The sequence below is a fragment of the Erithacus rubecula genome (genome assembly GCF_903797595.1).
Source record: "Erithacus rubecula genome assembly, chromosome: 2".
Taxonomy (NCBI): domain Eukaryota; kingdom Metazoa; phylum Chordata; class Aves; order Passeriformes; family Muscicapidae; genus Erithacus; species Erithacus rubecula.
This window is the reverse complement of record NC_136685.1, coordinates 8,877,588-8,896,588: the sequence shown is the minus strand read 5'-3', so window position 1 is coordinate 8,896,588 and position 19,001 is coordinate 8,877,588. Positions and strand designations below refer to the sequence as shown.

Genomic DNA, 19,001 nt, shown 5'->3' with positions numbered 1-19,001 from the left:
CTGACACTTGTGTCATATATGCAGCTAAGTAAGGTTTGGGTCTGTTATAACCAACTAAGAACAGTTTTTAAACAGAAGATTTGGGGAGCTTGATTTGATGCTGCAGTTATTTTGCCTGCTTATTTCATGTGCAGGTGTTGGTGTGTGCATTCTGTTCATGTGCCTGCACATCCAAAACTTTAACAGAAGTGTTTTTTAACTGCAGAATTGTTTTCAAAATGCTTCCTTATTACTGGATTATGAGAAAGAGCAAGACTGCAACCAAGATGCAAATTTTCCAGATGTTGGTACAGGGCCTAGGAAACCTGACAGCTACTTGACTGCTATTTATGAAACTGAGGATCTCCTTTTGAACAACAAAATGTATCTGCTCTTTGCCCATGTCACACACAGACATAAAATATACAGACTTTAAGATGTCACCCTCTTTCCTAATACATAAACAGCATAATTTTAGATATATTTAAAGAGAAGTTTCCAGAATCCATGTTCCCATCTTAATTTTAACATCAGGAGCTTTGCTACTGCAGCAGGCAGGCAGGAATAATTAACAAACCATGTGTAACCAGAGGCACATGGGATGTCCATTAATGTAGGGAACACTGGCATGCACTGTATGGATCTGTAAAGTGAATATTTTCCTGTGGATGGTGGATGGCTGTAAAGGCATCTGAGTCAGCACAACCACTGTACCAGCAATGGAAAGCTGCTGCCAATCTAAGCATTCAGAAATGATGAGTCAGGCCCCAAAATAATTAGGCTAGCTTAAAGATAAACAGATTTGCAAAACAATAAATAGGAAGTTCTTTCTGTTTTTGCTATGGGCTTAAACTTTCCAATACTTGCATTTTTTAAAAACTTTTCTGCCATGAGGGTGAGAGGATTATCTTTTATTCTTTTGCAATGTTGGATGGTGAGACTTCCAGGTATTCCTGACTCAGAAGGGAAATGGCAGCTACCACTGGACATGACAAAGACTTTATGATTCCTGATGCAATATCCTGCTTGCCCTGAGTGACTAAACATGTCCTCCTTCAGGATCTGCTGCTGAGGGCACAGGGAAGGGGACATGGACTGTCTTTAAGAGCCATTTCAATGCTGCATTTGAAATAGTCATGCAATTTCTAAACTTCAAGTAGCTTTAAAATAACAGCAGTATTCTTAGATGATGATTTACCATTAACTCGGAAGTATTTTCAGCCTTAGCTTCTGTAAAATAAAACACAAGTCCAAATAGGGCTCTGTCAGCCTTGTACCCTGTAATATGGTATGTGTACTCTGACACTGCACAATGATGGAAGCTGCTAAGTAAACATCAGAAGAATCTGAGATTTGTATCAACAGGATGTTTACATTTTAAAGAGTTTCTAAGAAAATAATAAAGATTTCCTGAAGTTGACTCCACTGGCACTTGTTATAGTATGTATGACAGTACACAGAAGTACAAATTACAGAGATTTCTGCCTCTTCTGCAACTGTCATAGACTAGCACTGAAAAACAAATCAAAAAAGTTAAAGCATATTAATTGATTTTTTTTTTCCTATCTCTCGGGAATTTGGTACATGTTATAACAACTTTAGGATCTTATTACATGGGCAGGCACCACTCCAGCTGATGGCCAAGAGTGAAGGACTGATCTCAGTGGATATAAAGGACTGGGACACATGCAATAGCAGGACTGCACCAGTGTCCTTGCTGAAATCCTTGTCTCTGATACATTCACATTTTATCAGTATTACTCCCCCATGCATTCACTGACTGCCCCAGCAGCTTCTCTCTGGGTGACATCTCTCAACAGTAACCAGCCAGAAGTTTTATTTGTTCTTGGATTTAAACTAGTTTAAAAGATATTATCCCAGAATTAATTTTAGTTTCAAACAAGGTTTATTGAAAATTACCTAGCTTCTCTGGAATTGTGAAAGTGTCTCCACCTTATCCTGACAAAAGAATAGGATAAACGACATGGGAACAGACTGTTTTGGGACACACTTTGCAAAAATTTGCTTCAGTTGTACTCTGGCTTCTGGAGATTCAGAGCTGGCATTGCCCCCTAGGAAGCCCTAAATGCTTTGGGATATGGTTCTCTGAGATACCACCTCTCTCCCTCATGATCCTGCCATGGCTGAGACCAGCCAGTTTGATGGCAAGGTCTTGGGGACTTGCTTCTCAGCTTGTTTTACCAGAACTGGGTTTTCTCAGCTTTCCAAGAGCAGTGTGAAACCAAATGTTTTCAGCTGCACCATTTTGAAAAGAGGCAGCTGACAATCTGGGGTCCACGATGTATTTTTTAAATACTGACCTCTAGGACTTGTAGTGAAGGTGTAATGGGTAGTTCAAGTGCTTGTGGTGAGTTTATTTAACATAATGGTGGCAGAGCTGTAAAACCAGCATAAATAAAACCAGCTTCCCTGTCTGGAAAGAAGGTGGAGAAACATTTTGCTATCAGAAAAATTAGGATGCAATCCCTATGACAGGGTCTGATGTAGTGGCTACTTTGCATGTGACTCCAGGAGTGTGAGTGCTCTCTCTCCCCAGTGTCAGGGATGCTGATGTACAGAGTTTTCATGCCTTTGTCAGTGTTGAGACTTGGTGAATTGACAAAGGGAAAAGGGTTCTCTTTTAACTCAGATGCAGTTTATTATCAATGCTACCAGCTGCTCTGCACAAAGGCCCATGAGATCAAGAGAGACCACTTTTAATTCCACTTTCTCACAGATAATGATGGGTCAAACTCAATGCCAAGTAAAACTGTGCTTTTAAAAAGGATGCACAGGATATATCAACAAATCTGAGTGATTAACTTATTTATATTATCTATGTTACTCTGAAAGACTTAAAAGCATTTTGAGGGCACATTTTTAGATGTGTCAGGAACATGAATATGTCAGAAGTCAAGTCTGTATAAATACCAAAATAAAAATAAACAGACCTGAAACCACTATTTAAGCAGTACTACTGCTGGGACAGATTCTTCCAACTGTATTTACTGCAGTTTTCCCCTCTGAGTATCAGCCTGACAATGCCTACATTTAGTGGGACTTCATGTAAGGTAAATCAGTCAAATCTTTCTTGTAACAGCAGGATCAGCATCTGGGTGTAAAAGACAATGTTCCCCAGTGGTATACACAGTAGGAGGTAAGAAATAAAGGGGTAATAATGGGTCAGTGGTAACTTTGAAATTTCTTCACAGGGCTGGGGAAATATTGCTCTCTTCATTCATTGTGTGCAGCACACACCTTATAACCACCCCAAAAATTTTGGAAATTCTTGTCATCACTTCTTTACTAGCATACCACACAGCACCAATGATGGTAACAGGAGCTCAGTTACAGAGTGAATTAAATGTCACAGGTATAGAGTATATTGTGGTACACTGACTTTTTAAAATGCTCACTGGGATCCTTTTCCACCAAGGAGAGAAGCTGCTGATCCCTGATTAGGCATTCTGGGCACTTCAAAGAGAAGGTTGTTCTTGTGGTTAAATGACACAGGCACCAAAATCCCCAAGCACATGTGCAACTTCCCTGGCTTCAACTCTGCACCTCCAGGGAGGGCAGGCCAAAAAGGATGTGAGACCAGCCAAAAAAAGAGGTGTTCTTGGCTAGAGAGAACACTTTGCACCTATTTAGAAAGAGTGTTTGGAAGGTTTTTCACAACTGTAGGCAAGCACCTCACTCAGGCTGTGGGCAGGCAAAGTATTTGTAGCATTATTTTAAGCACGTATCTTCAGATCATGCTGCTGTCAGTGGGAATAATTACCAACCCTGCAGATGTCTACAGAGACTCAAATGAAAACACTGGGCAACATCAAAACAGCTGCTTCAGGGAATCAAAATAGTTCTTGGTTGCTTAGTTTTAAAAAATTTCTCTAGCAAGGACAATTTTGCAAAAGAAAAGCCCGGCACTTCTCTGTGGAAAGGAAATGCTTCGTTCTTCAGCCTTTTTTCTGAATCTCTGCATGTCATTGTTTAGGTGATGCTCTTGGAGAACACATCATCTATGGTATCACTGGTATGATATAAAATTGCACTGCTTTAAATTTTAAATACACCATTAGAAAAAGCACAAAGTAGTAAACATAGACTTCATTAATTCAATTTTTTCAAAACTGTATTTCTTCTCCACTTAACCGTTCATACATGGGTGGTTATAAGCCACCTACAATACAAACTTACACAGTTTGAGTAAAAATAGGTTAATACATCAATAAATTTCCAGTTCATACCTTTCTTCTCAGACAACAGGGTGCTGCTTTTTTCATCATTATATCTTTACTTTAGAGTTTCCTGTCTTTTTCCTTATGCAATCAATGCATCTGCTAAAGCAGCCCACAGGCAAAAAACTCAAGGAACATAAAAATGTTTTTGGTTTAAGAATTGGAGAAGATGGTTTATGATCTTAAAAAATTATGAACCACTACAAAAGTTCACTGATTCAAGAATTCCTGAAGCCTGTGGAAGCTCTTCAATGGATTTAAAATGCTTTGGAGCAGATCCTACAATTCAAAATAGGACTATTGTGTATTACACATGGACTAATAAACCAGATATATATCTCAATAAATAAAAAATCTGAAGGGTGATTATTTTAAGAGAATTTCCTCTGTAAGTACCCCAGTTTTACCCTTTCATGCAATTATCATCTTGATTTATATAAGGCTATATTTATTATAGCAGGTTTATATGCTTAGAAAAAAGAGTCAATAAGGATAAGTCATAAAAGAGAGCAATGAACATGGCATGATGCAAACTTAAAAAGCTAAGTGCTGTAGAGAATCTCTATGAGGAAATATCATTATCCATTACAGGCACGCTAGTGAATGCCCAACATATCCATTTTCCTGTGCCTTTTAGGTTTTTTAAAATCTATTTGTTAAAGCTCCATGATGGTCAGTGCTGATCCATCTTTTAAGAACATGGAATTACACCCACTTCCTTTTGTGCAGGAATTACAATAAACTTCCTCTAGTTCAGCAGTATCTTTGCCTCCAGCTTCTGTTAGGAAAGGGAGTTGGTGTTATTACAGTGAGAGAACGTAGGGAGCTCAGCTGCTTTAGACATGATCAGCTAATAATTAACCTCTACAGCTGAGGAAATCTTTTATCAGTATCCCTTACCTTATTTGTTTGGATTTTCTGGTTTATCACAACCCCCCATGTCACTGCAATATGAAGCTCAAATTCCTGGACATCCATGTACTGCTTGATCCGGACAAACAGTTTTACACAATATTTCAAAGGCTCTATCACATATTATTTTGTTAGAAGACAGGTCTCCATCCTCCTCATACAGTTCCACTGCTATTTAATGTGCATAACTCCTGTCTTTAAAAGACTTTAAGTGAAAAACCTCATTTAATTATCCAAACAATATTTCAGCTCCCATTCTTTCAACATAAATCCAAGCAATTAACTTTGTTAGACTAAGAATCTGCAGTCCGGTGATAAAATTTCTGCTAGCTAGTATTAATTATAGTTAAACCTGGACATGGAAAAATTGGAATAATTTTTTGTCTCTTCTTTCAGATCAAAGAATGCAAATAAGATCCAGAAATAACTTTTCTATTCCACAGCAGCTGGCAAAGTCAGGTGTTAAGATTGGCTTTTACCATATGATCACAGCGACTACTAAAGAGTATAAATTTTTTGAAGTAACAGCTTGCCAGTTCTATAGCAACTTGGACTATAGTTCCTGTTTTTATAAACTTCCAACCTTTATATGTTAAGCCCATTTTTATTGTCAATACTCTTCAAATTTAACATGATGCCAACTGAAAATTTTTCCCTTAATTCTTACTTTCCCAGAAGTTACTAGAAGATGAAGAAAGAGAAGCATTCACTTCACTTTTAGACCTGCTTTTGCTTCAGTTTGCTAACTCTTATAAGCTTGGGTTGGCTTTTTGTTTTCTTGAGTATGTTTGCCACACATTTATGAGCACATAGAAGAATCAATAAAAGAAAGTTAACACAGGTTTGAAACAGTTCCTGCCTGCCAAGGCCACGCTTAGATTGACAGAGTCAACAAAAGTACAGATGGAGCAGACTAGGACACCTGCAAACTCTTACTGTTGGCTATGGGCCTTCATTCAGTACAAGAAATCAGAATTTTTGCAATGTGAAGCATCTGACAGACCACCTGAAGTCACTGGTGCTGCAGCTGATTGTCACCACCACCACTGTCCCACCCAGCAAAGCATTTCTGCTTAACTTGAAGCACGTGTGCTTGTGATTAACATTCCCACAAGCACCTGGAGTCCTGTTCCTGCACTCTTCACTCTGTACCCTGGCCAACACAGGGACCTGTGCATCCTGCCTGGAGAGGGCACTGCCTGTGTGGGGTCAGCCTTGGCTCATGGTTCAGGGAACAGAGAGACCCTCCAGCTCCCTGACACTCAAAGGAGTGATTCAGTCAATAAAATCAATCATTTTCCTTGAATTCACTGGGTTTTGGATCAACCCATGGAAAGTTTTGTTTAAGACAATGGGAGTATTTGCAGTCTGCAAGATAAGTCCTTCAGTCTCTTCACTGAGACTCCCCATGAACTGCAGAACCTTGAGTGCTCTGCAACAAAAATAGGAAAGCCAGGCATGCCAGGTACAGTGCAGGGATCCCTGTCAATGTGTGCTACTTCAACTCCTTTAAAATATGAACATACCTTTCAAAGTGCTGAGAAGGCAAATGGGCTAAATAAAAAATAAGTCTATTTTCAGCCACAAAAAGAAAAACTGCTTTATGAAATGAACTTTATACCATCTCTATTTAAAAGGCACAGAGTAATTTTAGAGAGATCTAGGACCTCTGTCCTAGAAAACTCCATTCTCTGAGGAAAATCTCTTCCAGTGCAAAGGGCTAGAATCATTCTTCAAACAAAAAGACAAGGATGATACAAAAATATGGACAGAGGGAAGGGGACACAGTAGAATATGCTATAGTGATTATCTACTCTCACAGAGGCTAACTCAATAGAAGTTTATTAAATGTGACAGTTTTCTGGCTCATAAGCCATCTGGAATTGTTTGACCATGGTCACACTATTAATTATCTCAGCCTCCAAAACATGGTGACCACAGGGTGACCATATCAGAACTCCAATTAGAACAGCTCCTGGCCTGTGCCAACCCCTGAACCGTGACTGGGAAAATGTGATTGGTCCAGATAAGAACTTTACAGAATCTCTTTCAACAATAAATCCATACAGACAAGAAAGCTCAGTGTGTGAGAAAGGTCCCTGAAATGAATTAATTCACCTGTAGAGCAGTAGCTCCAGCCTCTGAGGAATTTCTCTTACACTACAGTCCAATGGCTGAAACAGTGGAGCCCTAATTTTGCTGGCTCCTCTCTGTTCCATTTTGAAGCCATGGAAGATTGAGCCTTTCAGAATCCCGTGATAATAACTGACACCCCAGAGGATAAATGTTCTTCTTGACCTGTCCAGCAGCAAAGTCAGAGGATTTGGTCCATCAGTCCCTCTGATCAGAACCAAGTAACTGCAGGCCCCACTGGGAACCACACCTCATGCCCAGCCAGAACACAGACTGCTTCTCCTCCAGCAAGGAAAACAAACCAGGAGGGCTGGTACATCTGATAGTGACCAGTGCCACATCTGCAAAGGTGTGGATCAACACATTTTAAGGATCAGTGACCCCTTTAATGGCTTCTCCAAAGTTAATGGAAAGACACTCATAAAAAAGCAGAATCAGGCCTGCTGAAATTCTGGTTTTACACAAATATAACTGGATGTAACATCTCATGCATGTGGGCCTCCTTCCTTTGAAAACTGAGAATTAAACAGTTACCTTCTTTAAATTTTGCTTTATAGTGGTACTGTCTCTCTCCACCACCTTCATCATTTCTTGGCTTGCCATGTACAAGATGTTAGCTGCAGAAAAAGAAACAGGCAATAATGTCAATACATAGCAAAACTGTTAGAAAGAACAATACAGACACAACTCTGCAAACAAGCAGAGCAGCTAGAGCACTCATCATCTCGACAATCCCATGGAAAAGAATGCCACTGACAGAAAGAACAGAGTTTATCTCACCTAAGCAAATGATTAAAAAGGCATACAGACTGAACTAAGTCATCTCCAATTAATTAATTCCATAATTAATGCAAAGGATCTTTGTTTTGTAACTCTATCCATCTATCATACAGACTTCTAGATCAGCCTGTGGTGGTGACTCTCTCTCTCCTAACCAGAGAAAGAACTCTAATGACTGGCTTTCATTATATGCTTTTAGAAAGGTAAAGGTCAGTATGAAAATCCCCTATGGGTTTTCAATTTTGGGCTTTAAATACAAAACATACATAAGAAGGCATTATTAATCAGTAGATGATTAAATTATTGACATCTCAATATGCAAGTCATTCAAACATTCAATGCAACAAACAATAAAAACGATGGCAACTACAAATATGTGGTTGTCCTCCATAAAACTGATGGTACCTATTCAATCAGGACTGGACTAGACACCAAATGTCTAACATTTAGCTTTCTGGAATGTAAAGTATTAAAAATAGATTAGTGCAATTTATTTTGAGTTGGTCTGCAAGATACTGTCTCAGAAACACAAATGTCTAGCATTCAGACACCTAATTAATTTTATGAAGTCTTGAGTTCAGGCATGTCCCTTGTATGTTAAACAGCAATGGGAACTAAGCACTTCTGAGAAGTAGATTGGTTTGTCTGGATGCCTAAATATTCACCAATTTAAACATTCTGACACAGAAGGATCACACTGTATCCACCAAGCCTGACTTCTCATACAACAGAACCTACAGAAGCTCAACATACAGCCCCAAACCTGGCTTTGAACAAGCACTGCAGATTATGAATTCTGCTGCCAGAACAAACTTCATGTATTCAACTGCAGAATCAGGAGTTGCTCCATGCATTATCTTTCCAGAATATGAAAGGATCTTCAAAGGGTGTTTTAATAAGGGCTATCCATTTCTGTCATCATCATGCTGTACTGAAGAAATGTGAAGCTAGCCAAAGAATTAGCACTTCTTTTATCTCTTTTTTTGGACAAGTCAGCTTACTGGGCTAATAAAATGGCCAAGCCTCTCCTGACCTCTGATCACAGAGACATTCATAACCTGTATGTGGGAATAAATGACAATATTCTACTTTCTCACCAGTCTATAAAACTAATGTGGCTAAATTATCCAAAAGCACTTAAATTTCTAGGTCTCAGAATGACTGAAAGCATTTTAAGATTCTAAATCCTCTCCTGGAAAACAGGAGAAATGGGAAGATTCTGACAATTTTAAAAACCTAAGCCAATGAAGTTTTGTGCACAAGTAATTAATGACAGTGTTGGATCTGATGCTGCTTTGAGACAGGAGTAAAACATTCTCACACTGAGATAGGGGAGGAAATGGCAATCACATAGGTCTTTGGTGGTGACCAAAACATGGGTTGGCTGAATTCCAGCAGTGCTCTAAGGAAACAGAATGCCACCAGAGAGATGAGTGATGGCACTGGAGATCAAATATCAAATGTTAATAGACAAAGCCAGTGCTCTCAAATAAAGAAAAAAAAAATCCTAGAAAGTAATGTCTACTTCTGAGCCAGCAGATGCAGTTATTATAGACCTGCAGAGCTCTGCCTTCCTCAATTAAACATTGAAGGCAGCTCGTGCAAGTTCTTCCTTTCCTTGACAAGATGAAAGGGCTGTCACAGACAATCCAACAGATTTGCTGGTCCCATCCTACTCTGCTGGGAAAAAGGGTCTCTGTGCAGTTTCATGTCTAGCAACCCAGCCATCCAATCCTGTGGTGCAGCTGGTCTGTGCATCTGCAGCATTGCTGAGCTCATATCCTGACACTGGTTGTTGTCTTCTCAATCCAGCTCCAAACTGATGAATCACACACCTTGTTTTTGGAAAGACACACATCTTCAAATGCATCTTCAAAAATCATCTAGGAAAAACTTAAATAAGAGACAGGAAAGACAACTGGAACAAGTCCAGAGGAGAGTCACTAAATTGACCAGAGGGCTGAAACACCTCTCCTGTGAGGACAGGTTGAGAGAGTTGGGTCTGTTCAGCAGGATGAGAGAAGGATTTGGGGAGGCTTTATAGTACTTTCCAGTATCCAAAGGGGCTGCAAGGGAGACAGATATAATTCTTAGAAGGGCATGGAGTGACAGGACAAGAGGCAATGGCCTTAAGCTCAAAGAGGGCAGGTTTAGATTGGATATTAGGAAGAAATTCTTGAATGTGAGGGTGGTGACCCTATCACAAGTTGGCTGGAGAAGCTGTGGTTGCCCCATTCCTGGAAGTGTTCAAGGCCAGGTGGAGGGGGCTTTGAAAAAACAAGTGTTGAACAACAAAGGTGTCCCTATCCATGGCAGGGCACTTAGAACTGGATGATCTTTAAGGTCCTTTCCAACCAAAACCATTCTGTGTGAGTCCATAATGAGGAACTCCATAGGTATGTAATTCATTTCAGATTGAGTCCTGTTTCTAACATGGTCACTCTGTAACTCTAGTGCTCAGACCTATTACCTATAACTGAAGGTGTTTGCCAAAAGCCCTGCTCTGTGTCAGAAGGCAGGATGTGGAGAGCAGCCCTTGCTACTCTGAGTGCTGGTGCTTCAGCTGACCAAGGTGGCTCACTGGATTTAGATTTCACAAAGCACTAAGTGCAAGAACCTGTTGTCTCAGGGTATCTGTGGCAACATTACTTGTACCAAATGCCCTGTATGAGGATGTCTGTATGTCAAGAGTTCCACTCTCCAGCCCAGAATGCAGCTCTTGTTAGCAGGTCACAGTGGATAGCACATGGGCAGTCAGAGCCTCTGCATCACCTTGCAGTACCTGCAGTGGATGAAGCCATGACAATACCAGCAGCCCTCAGAGCAGAGCCTGACAGAACTGACTGACACTCCTGGCACTCTGAGGCTGCTCTCCACCCCCAGTTCAGTCACACAGTGGGAACAGTAAGCACTGCCTGCTCCCCATTTCCCATCTTCCTCTGTCCTACATCCTGTTCTCAGTGAGGTCTGCTCAGTTCTGGGTGGCTTGTGTGTTTTTTTCAGTAAATTGTAAGAAATGAAGTGGAATTCACACACCTAGTAAAATGAGATTAGTCACAGATACTAAAAGTAAAACTGTAAGACAGCAAAGGCAATAAGGGCAGTACTTCAAAAGGAAATGTCTCTGAAGGTTTGGGTACTGTGCAAGCAAGGGTACCAGGAAGGCAGGATTAAGCTAAACCGGATGAACAGCAAGGTTCAAGAGTCTATTTCAACCAAACAGGAATCCTTCACATTTTGGAAACATGATCCTAGGGAAACCAATAAACAGGAACTTAAACTTCAGCAGGCGTTAAGTAAGAGGAAATTGCAAAGAGCAGAAGTAGGTTTCCAAGAACAAACATTAAAGGATTTAAAAATAAACAATAAAATATTCCTTAGGTTTATCAGAAACAAGAGGCCTACAGCAGAATTTCTACAGGCTAAGGGAGCAGCTAAAGAAGATAATGATGCTGTTTGGAAGATAAATAACTTTCCTTTATGGCACCCAACTTTCTTGTTCAATACATTCAGGTTTCTGCTCTCTATATTCTTTTTCTGGCAAGAACAATTTCTCTTTGAGTAGTGAGATATTGAGAAGCAGCAACAGTGGAGAGAGAACACAATATATCAGGGCTAGAAGATATATTTCAGGGTTTGAAAGAACTCTAAATAGAGAACTGCTGAGTTAATAACAATATTGGTACACAAGAATCATCCTGTCCTATGGCTTTGGGAGTAGAAAATACCATGTAATTGCTACTGATTTTACAAAGAAAAATAGGATTTTACTTTATCTTTACTTTGTCTGAAAATTCTTCAGTATACATAACCAGATGACAAAAAAATTACAGGTCTTTTAAAAACTCTCACATATGACACAATAAAGTTTGGCTGGAATTAAAATATGTGAAATGAAAGGCTTTATGATAAGGAGTTTGGAAGCAAATAAAAAAATAGGTTTAGAATATCTGGTCCTCATAACAATAAAAAAGGTCTATATTCATCACAATTTTCAAAATAATAAATTTATAATAATAAAATTTAAATAAATAATAATAAAATAATACAATTTGAAATTTTGTTTTAAAATCTCTAAATAGTCACACCTGGCAAATTGATAATTTCTCCTATAGATTAAATCACTTCCAAGATGACTCTACTTTCAGTGAGAAAACCTTTAGACCTTAATCTGAATTAAATTCCTAAACTGAGGTGGAATGAAGCCTAAAATTCTAGTCCAGTTTGATATTAAAACAAATGGGTACCTTATTTCTCAATGATCTGGTAAATGGATAGTACTTTACTGACAGCATTTACATAGGACACAATGTTAGCCAGTTTGTGAGGAACTGGCAATGAGAATGTGAGAGATGAGAAGAGAGAAAAAAAAAATCAATGCACTAATGATGTTCAAATTAAAGAAATCAAGATACATGCAGAAAAAAAAATCAAAGTATCTTTTTTCCTTTACAAGCTTATAAATCAATGCAAAGAATGTAACTGGAATCCAGAGATCTCTAACATGACTGGTGTTCACTATCTGCATTAACTCAAAAGTCCAAGCAGACCATATTCCAAGTTTCATGAACAGAAGGAGGAGGATGATACAGGATTCTGCAGTACCACTACAGAAGTCACAGCATGTGAGCACACCTGAAGAAATGTGCATTCTGTCTGCTGACAGCCACAACCCCTGAGGGACACTGCAGGACTGACAGTGGTGGGGAAAGCAATCAAAGAAGCACAATTAAAGATCTGTTGCCATCACATTCTGATACTTCATGGCACACTCTCTTAGAGTACAACTCATTTAAATACAAAACAATAAAAGGAAATACTTTTTAATGTCGTATGCAATTAATTATGAACCTTGCTACCACAGGAAGCTGATCCACACACATATTTGACGCATTCACTTTAAGTGTGTTGCCCTAATTGTAAACATACAATTAACTTTAGGGGAAATTTCTACAAAAGCCAGATACCTTATACTTACATCAGCCTCACATTTTAGGTACCATTCTCTACATCTGCTACTATTCTTTCTTGGTTTCCTGTGGATATGTCCAGTGGCTCATCTCTCTCTTGAATTTTACTGATAAAGAATTTCATCTCATGCCAGTGTGTCTCTCTCTTCAACAACAAAGCTGCACCTCTTTCAGCCCTTGTACAAGAGTCATGCCTCATTTTACAACACATTAAACCACATGAACTTGTGACTCACAATATTTCCATGATATTTTCTTGTGGAACTATTTCTTAACCAGTAATTTACAGTCCTTCTAAGAAATTTATGCACAGAACTTGGCTCTTTAAGGAATGACAGCATTGTCCTTTCCTTGCTCCCCAACATTTCTCTCAGCTTGTGAAGGTCACTTTGATCCTGTCCCTCTCCAGCACATCTGCAGCATATTCTAGCATGGTGCTTTCTGTAACCTCAGCAAACACACACACTGTATTCCACTGGTCACATCCCTAACAGCTACTGAATACTAAAGGAACTAAGAAGACTGTTACAAAACCCTACTAGATACATCCTTCCAGTTTCAAAATTCTTCCCGAATCCCATTTTCCAGGCAGTCATACATCTATCTAGTAGGTGTTTCAGGTATGTCATATTTCCCAAACTTCGTTAGAAGAAAATAATGGGAGACACTCTAAACATTTTTATTAAGGTCAAAATGTCCTAAATCCACTGCTTTCCTCTAATCCACATTACTGTAAGATGTTTAATGTCTGTGGAAAGCTATATTTAAAGATATACCATTATAAAGCAGGAACAGTAACCTTCTCTCTTGCTGCTATGGAATGTCAATCTGGGCTTCTTCAGAAAAGCTATTTTTCTCAAAAGCTAAGTCACAAGTTCAGGGAGAAATCTCTCTGCTATTTCCTAATGCTATACTCTGCTAACCTTGGCATTTTTTGAATATTTAGTTCTTTCCTTTTCAAAAAAACTTGTTCTGTTTCCTTATTTCATGAATGCCAAGCAGCTTTTTCTAAATAACTAACTCAGAATTTACTTTTTTGTGTCCAATTAGAAAGTAATTTCAAAAGGCTCTCAAGGACTTTTACTTTGAGCTTTTCAGCAGCTCTGAAAATCAGGCTGTGAACTGGGCACAACCAGAAGCTGACACTTAAAAAATGAATGGGTTCAGAAATCTTTCACTAGGTTTGAAAAGGAAGGTTGTCCTGTGAGATCACTGTGTCAGTGTTTGCTACCTGGTGTTACAGTCTCTGGAAAGATTTCCAACATGTGCCAATGCTTGCTTTAGCAGGAAATCTCTAGAGACCCCCAGAATCATTACCAAGAAAAAATAAATACTGGGTTTTATTGTCATGACTTCAGGTAGAATATAAGATGCAATGTAGAGCCCACATGCTGAACCTCCTGTGTGAACTGTTTCACCCAAACCTGCAGAACCAGTCACTGCACAGAATAAAGCACACCCAGCTAACTGCAGGACTGTGGCTCAAAATGCAAAAGTAGGAAATGCCCTTAATGGGCTGTGTGGAAGCTCTGCTGGAGCTGTGACCTCAGTGTCCATGCTGGATCAGGGTGAGTGTGTAGCTTCAATCTGTTTGGCATCTACCACTGTCTTTCAGTACTCACCAAAGAGAGAAATATCCAGGGTTCAGTAAAGGTAACAGAAGACAAATTAGTATTCTGAAAAATCATTACATGTGAAAGATAAGGCTGTGGGATGAAAGGTCAAGAGGTCTGGAATTTTTCTGAACTATCACTGAAATCCTCTGAGACCCTGTGCAAATTACAAAATCTCAGTTTTCTCATTTTAAAAACATGCTTCAGGCTGTTATGACAATGAAGTGTGTTTTGTAGACTGTCTTAAAAATACGTGCAGTTGAAAAACATTGTGTAAAAATGTCTATTAATTAATCCTTGAATAATACATTTTTTTATCAATAATGAAGTTTACAGAGCCAAATCCATCATGTTCTCTTAGAATCACTCACCACTACCTTGAATGTTGAGTTTCACAGTGATCAAGTGACAAAATCTTCACAGCCATCTAATGAAGAAAACCTCAAAAACACAGCCAAGGGCTAGTCTGTAAGTACCTGAAGCCAAGACATGATTCTGTAAGAAAACTGTGCTTGTTGTACTTAAAATCTTTCTCTGAACTGGCTTAGTCATGCCAACACCAAAGGCTTGGAGGACCTAATACTGCACCCACACACTTGTGCATATTATGTGTTGCCTCTTTGCTTTTAGCAGGAATGTTTGAAGTGACAGTGTTAAATATTTGAAGAATGAGAATTGTCCTGTAGCTTGAAATTTGTGTACCTTCTATCAGTCCCTAACTGATATTTAGTTTAACTGAAAGAAGCTGATCCTGCTGTAAAATGAAGGTGTACACAGTGGTTGCCTGAGCAATATGAGAAGTTGTGCACTTGTACAGCTTCCTCCCAAAAGATAGTCAGTTATTCCCTGCTGAAGGAGGAACTTCACCAGTGACAAACCATGAGGACATTCAGCATCTGAAGAACCACAGCACAGCTATGATGGGATGTGTAAATGAGCTGAACACCACTTACATTGGTTCCTTTGGGAACTTGGATATTCAGACCCTGAAATGAGGAGGGCATTCTCATGAGATGAGTGTGAGTGCTCCACAACTCCAGCCACAGACACAAACAGTGACCTGAAAGCTTTTTACTGGGCAAGGATGGTTTGCAGTATCAGGGCTGGAGTGAAATCCTAAATCCTGGCTCACAAGGATCTAACTTATGAACCCATCTTTCTACCCACTGAGCATACATGAGCTGCAGTTCTCTCCTGAAAAGACTTTGGAAGTAAGGAACAAAAATTATTTTTTCTTATCCTTTGCCTGGAAGGTAAAAGTTCAGCACTCTCAATTTCTATCTAGGAAATGGGCTCCTAACAATTTGGCTTTGAACCAGCCAAGGATTTCTAAGAAAAGAACGTACAGAAGCTCTTTAGCTTTTGCTGCAAATATATTTTTGTTTATTTAATATGTTGATCTGGTTTAACAGTCTAAAGCAAATGTGAGTGGGCTTTGTTCCTAATTTTCATGGTATAATCCCATTCCTTCAAATCTGTATATGCAAATCTACTTTTGCATATACTGGACTGATGTACGACAAGTCAGCCTCAGTCAGTGGGATAAGCCAAAGCACAGAAAGTGAAGCTTCTAACATAAATTTTTCCATGTATCATGGCTTTTGCAAATATTCCTTCATGTGGATTTTTTTCTTACAAGCAAAAAAATGGGTTGCAAACTTACAGAAACTGGCCAAGGTACCTGGTGACAGCTGTAGAACCCCCAAGTGTTTTTATTATGTTTTACTCCATCTCAAGTTGCTGATTCCCCTTGTAATTCACAACCAGGTCACCAAGATTTAATAACACAAAAATCTAGTTTTAGTTAACTATCATAAACAATGGTCTTAGAGCTTAAAAATGAATCAAAGTTTAACAGACAAATACCCAGGTTTATTGTGCTTTTAACAGATAAATACCTTCTTAAAATGCTGTAACTTTTTATATGCAGATCTTTTATATACACAAATTGAAAAAGCAAGTTTCTCATTTATTCCCAGGTCAGGCTTATGAAATTTACTGCCAACTTAGCTTCTCCCCATGATCCTGCCAGTGACCTTTTTCCTGCCCTGGTAGGATCATTCCCTCTCCATGGATTAAAGGTGATTAAGGATCAGTGTCAGTCCAGTCTCATATATTTGCTAAGCAGAGACGACAAACTGTGCCAAAATGTGTTTGATTTATTTGTAGGGGTTTTGTGATGGAGGAACCCTGATTGGACTCAAATCAAGGATCCAGAAAAGAATAGAGTGCTTTACATCATTGGTAGCTCTTTAACCCAGTGTCACAGCAAGGACTTAATATCCTTCAGCTAAATTATTAGTTTTCAAGAACAATAATGACTGAAATCAATCAAGCTTTTCAGTGCTTTGGGTTACTTAATCACCAATTCAAGCAGTCAGTTGTTAGATGGATACCTGTATCTATTGAGCTAAACTTCAAACACACTGATACAGCACAGTGTAGCCAAGCAAACCATGTGTGAAATAGAAAATTTCCTAACTTTTAAGAAATGCATGCCGAGAATTATTATTATTGTTTTCTAAAGATTTTAGAACAATAGTCTAAATCAATTTCTTGTCCATTGACTCTCTGGGTATCAAGAGATCTATGCTAGAACTTGGGAAGTTGGGCAAATTTCAGGGAAGAAACACATTTCTAACTCAGAACAGATAAACCTTATACTTGATTCTTGAAGGAATAGAGAGATTTCCTGTACTTGGACTGAAATATGTGTTTTTCCTCAAGTCTTTAAAATTCTTGCTTGATTATTGAATATCCAAAGAAGATTTGCCTGCTTATTTGCAAGAAAAAGATTAGATTAAGGCTAACTTAATCATAAACTCACACTAAAAACTGACAGGTCACGCTATGTTGTCTGAGGCAATTCAAGATGATCTGGAACTATGACTTTATGGAAAGAAATCTTGAAAAAAATTAGTTACAGTGCACATATCCATAAAATACAAAAGGTTATGTATTTCTGACTTAATCCTGATAAACTTTTAGAGATATAAATGCCCTTGATTAATTTAAAAATAGCTCTGTGTTGTAGTGCTGTGACTAGAGCTCATTGTATGTGGTTTTTCTGTAACCTGTATATTAATTACATTAAAATGATGCAGTATTTTTTGCTGAGCTAAGGAAATGAATTTACTGTGATAGAATGAATAGACAGAAAGAGATGCCATACTAATGAAACAAGGGACAATAACAAAGGGAAAAAAACCCTTTTCAACTTCCTTGGCCAATGATTTTCAGGAAATCATCAAAATAGTTCCTTTTCCAACAAAAATGAGTGGTTGTGAAGATAGCCCCAATCTAGACAATTTAATGGATGCACACACACATTCTTTAACAGCTTGTTCATCAGACAAACACAAGACTACAAAGGGTTACCCAAGCTCACTTCATTTCCCTACTGATGCTGGCTTTAGATTATGTTGACTCTATCAACAAGATTGTGGCTGGAGGTGTAAATTTATTAAGTCCAACATATCCAAATATTGTTCTATTTTATAAGTTAGCAGGAGCTATGCTCTGGAATGGATACAGGGAGAAACACAAAGCCAAATTTTTACTTCAAGGTCCAGATAGTACAGTTTAAGCAGCATCAACCTTGGAAGAGGATACTGTAACAGTTTCTAAAGTGGACAAATTCAGAGGAAAAGAAGACCATGGCCCTGCCTTCAGGATGCTTCTCAAATGCAAATCTGGTGCCACTACTCAGATCAACCAACCCCTCCAGCAGATGAATACAGAGAATAAAGAGATGCCTTACACTGTTTTGTGAAGGTCCCACAGACAAAGATACTGTCTTTTTTTCACCAAGAAATGAAAAAACTTTCTTTGGCTAGAACTGGAGGAGTTGGTAAGAGATCAGTGATCCCCCTGTGACTGTGGGGGAGGCTGCAGGTTCTTCAGTAGTTCTGTAGGGTATTCTGAAACTCTGCAGCACAACAAGTTTTCCTGGCCACACTCACCCATGCACGAATTCTGGCTCCCTTGATTCTGTTTCTGTTCCTCATCTATAGACAACTTATGCTTTATATACTTAAAAAAAAAATTCTTATGTATTTCATTAACTTTATTTTTCCAGGTTGAATGTCGCTAAGTTATTTCATTTATTCTTCAGTAAAACAACACTTTGCAGCTGGTGTCTGTCCTCCCTTGTGTTTAAGGCTGTCTTTTAATGAAAGACAGCCCACTATTGATTAAAAGCCACAAAGCTGAAGTGTAACCAGGCCCAGAAGAGAACTCTTGAGTTATTAAAAAATATTTTGCAAATCATTTGTAATATAAAGGAATATTAAGAAGTAGAACAACACGAGAAAGGAAAGTGATTTTTCACCACCTATCTTTGCAGGTCCTTTCATAAAATTTCTGTATCCTGCGTT

General features: G+C 38.7%; 1 protein-coding gene across 1 annotated transcript in view; it reads right to left on the bottom strand.

The window, feature by feature from the left end:
- Positions 1-19,001, bottom strand: part of LDAH (lipid droplet associated hydrolase) — a 109,782-nt gene that overhangs the window by 7,304 nt on the left and 83,477 nt on the right. The window contains exon 6 of the mRNA XM_079298167.1: positions 7,797-7,879. Within this exon, the coding sequence (XP_079154293.1) occupies positions 7,797-7,879 (83 nt within the window). The remainder of the gene's footprint in view (positions 1-7,796; positions 7,880-19,001) is intronic.